Raw genomic sequence first — 7502 nt, 5'->3', positions numbered from 1 at the left:
TATTTACCTTCCGTAATTATCAGGTGAACCATCATGGCTAATGCAGATTTGAAATCGTGGATGGATGATCATAGAGGGTATCACCTTGTAAAGAACCGTGCTCGTCATAACCTTGATGCATTTCAAAGACTGCCTTATGTCAAAATAGATTGGAATTTCCTCAATTCAGCTGTTGAGTTTTGGCAACCCGATCTTCATGTCTTTCATTTTGGCATGCAAGAAATGTGTCCCATCTTTGAGGACTGATGTCATTTGTTGGACTATGATCGTAAAGGTCACTTGTCAAGCTTGAATCCAAGTTGGGTTACCGCAATAGTTTCAAGAAACTGTTTCCCACTTCACCTGATCCTGTCGAGTTCTTTTTAAATGAAAAGGGCGTATCAGTTCCTCAATTGGTCAAGGTTTTCTCCAAATTAGGGAAGTGCACTCCTGAGCATCAAACTAGCCGTATTCATGCCCTAGTCCTTTGTGTTTATGCTAGATGGCTCCTTTAGCGACAATCTGACAATGCATCCCCTTTGCTTCTAGATTTTGTTGACCAAATTTCACGAGGAAGTAACCCAGTACCTACTATCCTTGCCGAAACCCTCAATGGATTGGATGACATTGCCAATAAAGTCCATACTTCTTTCACAGGTTCTCCAGCCCTTCTTTATGTTTGGCTTTGTTTAAAACTCTGAATCTTCATACCTCCAACACATAAAGAACTTGGTTAAGTTCCCGTCAAGACGATCAGATTACTTGGAGGTTCTTCATTTATCATGGTGGAGTAACCCAAACTCGAGCTAGTAGGTATGTTCAATTCCTTGGTTTGGAGAAACCTCCTTTTATATCCCAGATCGTATCCTCCGTCAGTACGGAAGTCTCCAAACTGAATGTCTATTTGGGGGTTTCCAAACTGAGTTTTATCTTTCGACACTAGTCCGTCCTCTCGAAAAATTCAACCGTCATATTGCCAAAAGCATCTGTGAAGATTGGGATCGCAACTTGGAGGAGTTCTTGCATCATATGCGACATAGAACTTCTAGAGGAGAAATTGGAGGAGCAATACCTGGAGGAGGGGAACATGTAGGAGTATCTCTAGGATATTATCAGTGGTTGATGGAGAATATCGAGAATCGCAAGCCTAAGAAGGCGAGATTGGAAGAAAAAGAAGATTGAGAGTCTTCATCTGTCATATGTCATGAACATCTTGTTATCCAACGTTTCACTATTATGACCTACTACCTTTCGTTTTATCACTAGTTTTATCTATGTAACCCACTCAAATATCACTCAAGGAAATGTGTTCATGTTTTATCCTATCTATATTTGTTCAAAGTAGTCCATTCCAATTATCAATATTTTAACCTAGTGTTTATACTTCCATCTCAGGATTCTAAAGGTGAACACTCATGGCTTCAAAGAGAACTACTATTTCAAAACCAACCTGGTCCCGTCAGTCTTCTAATTCCAGGCTGAGTAGAAAATCTTTGTCACCCATTTAATTTACTTCTCTAGTGTTACCCCTTTCAAATTTTCAGGAAATACTTTCACCTGTTCAACATACTTCAGTTAACATAGCTGAATCTGAAAATACCTTAGCAGAGATGAGTGAGGTGATGAAATCAATGCTCCCACAAACGAATCGCATGAATGAAGAAATAGCCCGTCTGAAAAGTGATAGAGGTTCTACCTCTAAGGAACCTGTTCTTCAGCAATCCTGACCTGTTCCCCATGTAACAACTTGGCCTGCCGTATTAACTGTTGATGATGATTTTGATGATGAACAGTATGCGAAAGAAAATTGCCTCCCTCACCTTGATAGGGCTGATGAAGGAAAGGGATTAGCTGACAAAGTAGAGAAGCTAACTCAAGAAATGGAGAGTATGAAATTCCAGAGCCTGAAGAAATTGAACATGACAAACTTTATGATAGCCCCGGGAGATGTTCTACCTCCTAAGTTTATACTACCTGATCTTGACAAGTATGATGAGACAGGATGTCCTAGAAGTCATCTCAAATCTATTGTCCCTCTCTTACAACAGCATGGACATTCTCCAGAGCAGATTGTTCTCCTATTCCGTAGGTCTCTAGTCGGAACTGCAAAGAAATGGTTTTTGAGCTTGAAGCCAGAAGAGATTAGAACCTTGGAAGACATTGCTAACAAGTTCGTGGAACAGTTTTCTATGGAGGAAGGAATCGATGTGACAAAAAGAGATTTAAAAATGCTGAAGCAAGGTCATAATGAAAATTTCACTTCCTTCATCTGAAGATGGAGAAGGGAAGCTGCTCAGATGACCCACAGATTGTCGGATGAGGATCAGATTAAGATTATTGTCAAAAATCTTTCTCCGCAATACTATCATTATATGGCTATTCAGTACTTCAGTGATTTCAATGACCTCATCAAGATTGGAACTCGGATAGAGGATGCATTGGCCAAAGGTCTAAGGACAAGGATTTCTTCTGAGGTTAGAGAAGGAAAGAGACCTATGGTGGCTCCAAAAGAAGTGCACAATGTCAATTATGCCAGGCCACCAGCTAAGATAGTGACTGAGGTGGGAAAACCAATGGAGAAGAAGCCTCCTCGTCACTTCAATCCTCTTCCTTACCTCCTGTCTGTAGTTTTAAAGAAGCTGTTCAGGGATAAAAAGATCAAGTTGCCTGATCCTAGAGCCTTGCCAAATCCATTGCCAAAATATTGGAGAGAGGATTAGTATTGCAATTACCATCGTAGCTTTGGACATCTTACTGATAGGTGTTTGGCCTTGAAACACCAAGTTCAGAACATGATTGAACAGGGAAAACTTACCGTTGAGCAACCAAATGGAACCAGAAATCCCTTACCAACACATGCATGCCGCCTCCAGCCCCAGTAAATGTCATCTGTGTTGAAGAGTCTATCATTAACCCTGCCTCCTTTAGGAACCTTATGTTTTAATATTTGAGGAGGAAGACGAATTGTCAGAAAATAAGAAACCATATGTGTTGTCATGGAATGACGCTGATGTCGCTGAGTCATCTAGCAGTCATATATCCTCCAGTGTGAAGATGGAGAGAAAGGAAATGAAACCCCTTATGTCTTAAGGTTTAGTGATGATGAGGAAGAAGAGGTTAATACTCCATATGTCCTTAAGATAGAGGATGATGACTTGCTGTTTCTGAATGATCAGTGCGATGAACTCCGCCATGTTACACGTGGTCGTTGCATCTTCAAACCAGCTGAGTTATGAGTTGAAAATCCTGCTAAAGTTCCTAGAGTGTCAGAGAATCAGAAACAGAAACAAAGTGTTGAAGAGGAAGAAGACACCTTGTTAAAGTAGTTAAAAAAGACACAAGCCAATGTTTCTATCTGGGGTTTGCTAATGGCATTCCCAAAACATAGACAAGTTGTATTGCGCGAGCTGAACGTATCACAAGTGTCCGTTGATATCACCCCAGACGAGTTGGTCAGTTTAGTGGCAATGGTAAGAGATTCCAGGGCTTTATCTTTCACTGACGAGGATCTGCCTCCAGAAGGTAGGGACCGTACTCGCCCTCTCAGGATTACCATACTTTGCAACAAGAAGAAAGTCCCCGAGGTGTTAGTGGATAACGGGTCAGCTCTGAACGTGTGTCCCTTGAGTACTGCCATCACCTTAGGGTTTGGGCTAGATGACTTTATTCCGTCTGAACAAGGGATATTAGCTTATGATGGTACAAGGAGAGATGTCATTGGGATACTAGCCACAGAGATTGAGATTGGGGGAGAGATTTTTGAAGTAGAATTCCAAGTCTTGGACATTAAAACCTCTTTCTGTCTTCTTCTTGGCCGACCATGGCTTCACAAAGTTGGAGTCATCCCTTCTACATTGCACTAGAAATTAAAATTCATCTGAAATAATATGGTGATCACAGTTAGAGGAGATCCCGAGGTAGAAGTTGGGCAAATAACCCCTGAGCCATTTATTGAAAAGCCAAGAGATGTCAGTTTGACAGGGTTTTCACTACAAGTCTCGACTATCGCCATGGAGGAGGCCATGAGCGAAGAGATCCTGTTTCTTTCAAGCACGAATGTCCAAGTGGTGAGGATGATGCGTCAGTATGGTTATATCCAGGGAAATGGTCTGGGAAGGAATCTGCAGGGCCTGACTGAGTGGCCTGAGCTGAGGACTGTAAATGGGTTGTTCGGGTTACAGTACGAGCCTACTCAAAAGGAAGTCCAAGAAATGAAAAGATATATGTTGAAATGGGCCGAGTTACATCGTAAAGGCTTGGAGCTACCCATGGGACCGTTCAGTATGGTCATGAACGGCCGGATCAGAAAGGAAGGGGCTGATTGTCCATTTTATGGTTTTCCAGTGCCGTGGTTTGATGAAACTGGGAAGAAGCTGCCAGGTCTAGAGATTTTCTTTGTTGATGAGCTGCCAGAGGAATCCTTCAGTGTACAGACTGCAGAGTTGAAGCCGGATATAGATTGGGCAGATACCCTAGAGCCAGACCTTCTGAGCACCATGTTCCAAGCAGAGGCATTAGTTGTGGCCATGATTTGCAGAGACGCATTGACTCAAAACCCTACTGACCTGATTACCCCAGCTGAGGGACCTCTTGATAACTAGACCTCACAGGTTCTTCCTGAATTAGTCCTTCAATATAATCTGGTTTCCACAAAAGAGTCGGTCACTTCTAAGTACGCGTCTGTTTCCGAGTTAGATAGAGAGTCTGTTTCCACTAACTCTTCTTGTGATGCAGGTACCATAGGGGTGAGTCAGCTTCTGGAGTCAGTGGCGAGTCCTCACTAGGTGATGCAGAGTCTGACAAAGTGTCATCTGTTAAGTCCGATGTTCCATCTATACATAGTCATTTCAAGTCTACTGATATTGATATTTTCATTGAGTCTGTAAATACAGTTCCAGAGTCCATTGTAACGCCTGATGTGGGCTGTTCAAATGATGTAATCACTTCTATGAATGAAATAAAGGGCTCTTTTGAGTACGTTACTGTTTCTACTTCAAAACCTGATAAAATAATTAATAATGACAATCAAGAGTCCCTCTCTGATGAGGATGCCGACGAAACTCCCCCTGAAATCAAACATATGATTCAACAGGAAGAGAGTCGCCGAGCAAAACCACTCGAAGAGAAAATTGAAACCGTGAATATAAGGGATGAATCCTTAATTCGGGAAATACGGATTGGCAAAATTTTATCTTCCAAGGAGCGTGAGGAATTGATCGCCTTGCTTAAGGAATTTAAGGAAGTTTTTGCTTGGTCTTATGATGACATGCCGGGATTAAGTGAGGATATCGTTCAACATCGGTTATCGCTAATCCATGGCGTGAAGCCAAAGAAGCAAAAACTCTGGAAACTCAAAACAGAATGGGGGTTGAAAGTCTATGAGGAAGTAAGGAAACTATTAGAAGTAAAATTCATTCAAGTGGCTGGTGAATATAGTACTGGTGCCCAAAAGGACGGGAATGTCAGGATGTGTGTCGATTTTAGAGGCTTGAACAAGGAAAGCCCAAAGGAAGACTTTTCTCTGCCTAATATAGACCTCCTAGTAGATAATACTGCTGGTCATGCTTTGTTATGCTTTATGGGTGAATTTTCAGACTACAACCAAATCAAGGTGGCACCTGAAGACATGATAAAGACAACATTTATAACCCAGTGCGGCACTTATTGTTACTGAGTGATGCCGTTTGGTCTGAAGAATGTTGGTGCTACTTATCAAAGGGCTGCGACTACTCTTCTTCACGACATAATCCACAAAGAGGTTGAAGTCTATGTAGATGATATGATCATTAAGGGAAAGACTTGACCAGAGCACACTGTGGCTTTGAGAATTTTTTTTAAGAGAATCAGAAAATATCAGCTTCGCTTGAACCCCAGTAAATGTGTATTTGGGTTCACATCAGAAAAGTTTCTTGGATTCATGGTTAGTGTAAGAGGAATTGAGGTTGATCCTCAAAAGATCAAGGCAATCCAAGAAATGGAACTCCAAAGATAGAAAAGCAAATTCAAGGATTTCTTGGGAAAGTACAATACTTGAGGAGATTCATATCTCATTTGATTATGACATGTGAACCCATCTTCAAGTTGTTAAAGAAGAATTCTTCCAAGAAGTGGAATGAAGAATGCCAAGAAGCGTTTGAGAACGTTAAACAGTGTTTATCTTTGCCTCCTATCTTATCACCTGTCATTCCAGGTCAACCATTGTTGTTATACTTATCCATTACGGACACAGCAATGGGTTATATGCTAACTCAGCAGGATCCAGAGTCTAAGAGGGAGAAGCCCATTTACTATATCAGTAAGAAAATGCTAGAGTACAAAATGAAGTACACTATCTTGGAAAAGACATGTCTAGCGTTAGTCTGGCCAACTCAGAGGCTTAGACATTATTTGTTATCGAACAAAGTACTTTTGCTTTCACGGATGGATCCGTTGAAGTACTTGTTCGAGAAACCCGCCCTTATTGGGAGGACCGCAAGGTGGTTATTACTATTATCTGAGTTTGACATCACTTATGTCACTCATAAATCAGTCAAAGGGCGAGTTATAGCTTAGCAGGTGGCTGATTCTCCTATTGAAGAATGCTTTTCTGGAAGCTAATTTCGTGATGAAGAGATCATGGATGTCGAAGAAGAATTTTCGAGCACCAATTGGCTAATGTATTTCTATGGGGCTGTTAGGAGTAGAGGCCGTTCTGGTAACCCCAAAGAAGAAGTATATTCCTATATCTATCAAGTTACAGTTTGAATGCACAAATAACATGGCAGAGTATGATGCATGTATCCCAGCGTTAGAGGCAGCATTAGCTCTACGAGTTCAAGACATAGATGTGTTTGGAAATTCAATTCTAATCATCTGCCAGATTAATGGGCGATGGAGAATAAGAGAAACTAGATTGATCCCTTATAACACTTATCTCAAATCTCTAGTCAAGAAATTAAGAAGTATAACTTTTACTCATCTGTCAAGAACCAGGAATCATTTTGCAGATGCTCTGGCTACATTAGCCTCGATGTTAGACATTTCCGCTACAATGGAGTTCCAGGCCTTAGCTGTGAGGTTACAATGGGCTCCTGCACATGTGAATGCAACAGAAATATCGGCTAGATGTCTGGATGGAAAGCTGTGGTACTCGGATATCAGAAACCTAATTTCAGGCAAGGGACATCCTCATGAAGGTTATAGGAAAGGGCGGAAAACTCTTCAAAGATTAGCTGCCAACTTCATCATTTGTGGTGAAGAGTTGTACAGAAGGTCATTTGATGGGATACAACTTCTGTGTGTTGATGAAGATCAGGCTGCATAACTCATAGAGAAAGCACATGAAGGTGTGTGTGGTCCCCACATGAATGGAAAGATGTTAGCGAGAAAGATCTTAAGGCTTCGATTCTATTGGCCCACGATGGAAGCTGACTGTTTCACATTCGTGAAGAAATGCCACAAATGCTAAGTCTATGCTAATCTCGTGCATGTGCGTCCTTCAGAGTTACATTCTTTGACTTTGCCATGGCCATTCTCAGTATGGA

The 7502-nt window shown here is 41.4% G+C and overlaps 1 protein-coding gene across 1 annotated transcript; it reads left to right on the top strand.

Moving 5' to 3' along the window:
* The first annotated feature begins 3347 nt into the window (after nucleotides 1–3347).
* LOC143859653 (uncharacterized) lies at nucleotides 3348–3842 on the top strand. Its single transcript, XM_077370306.1, has one exon. It carries the CDS (start codon nucleotides 3348–3350, stop codon nucleotides 3840–3842), a length of 495 nt encoding a protein of 164 aa, XP_077226421.1.
* Nucleotides 3843–7502: the final 3660 nt, after the last annotated feature.

Source organism: Tasmannia lanceolata, unplaced genomic scaffold, assembly GCF_043159265.1.
Source record: "Tasmannia lanceolata isolate RefF3 unplaced genomic scaffold, GAP_Taslan_0.1 ptg000035l, whole genome shotgun sequence".
NCBI lineage: Eukaryota > Viridiplantae > Streptophyta > Magnoliopsida > Canellales > Winteraceae > Tasmannia > Tasmannia lanceolata.
Note: the sequence above shows the minus strand (reverse complement) of the source record. Positions and strands in the feature narration are given on the sequence as shown.

Coding starts and splice junctions, on each gene's coding strand:
- LOC143859653 (XM_077370306.1), top strand. CDS start 3,348: ATGGCATTCCCAAAACATAGACAAGTTGTATTGCGCGAGCTGAACGTA.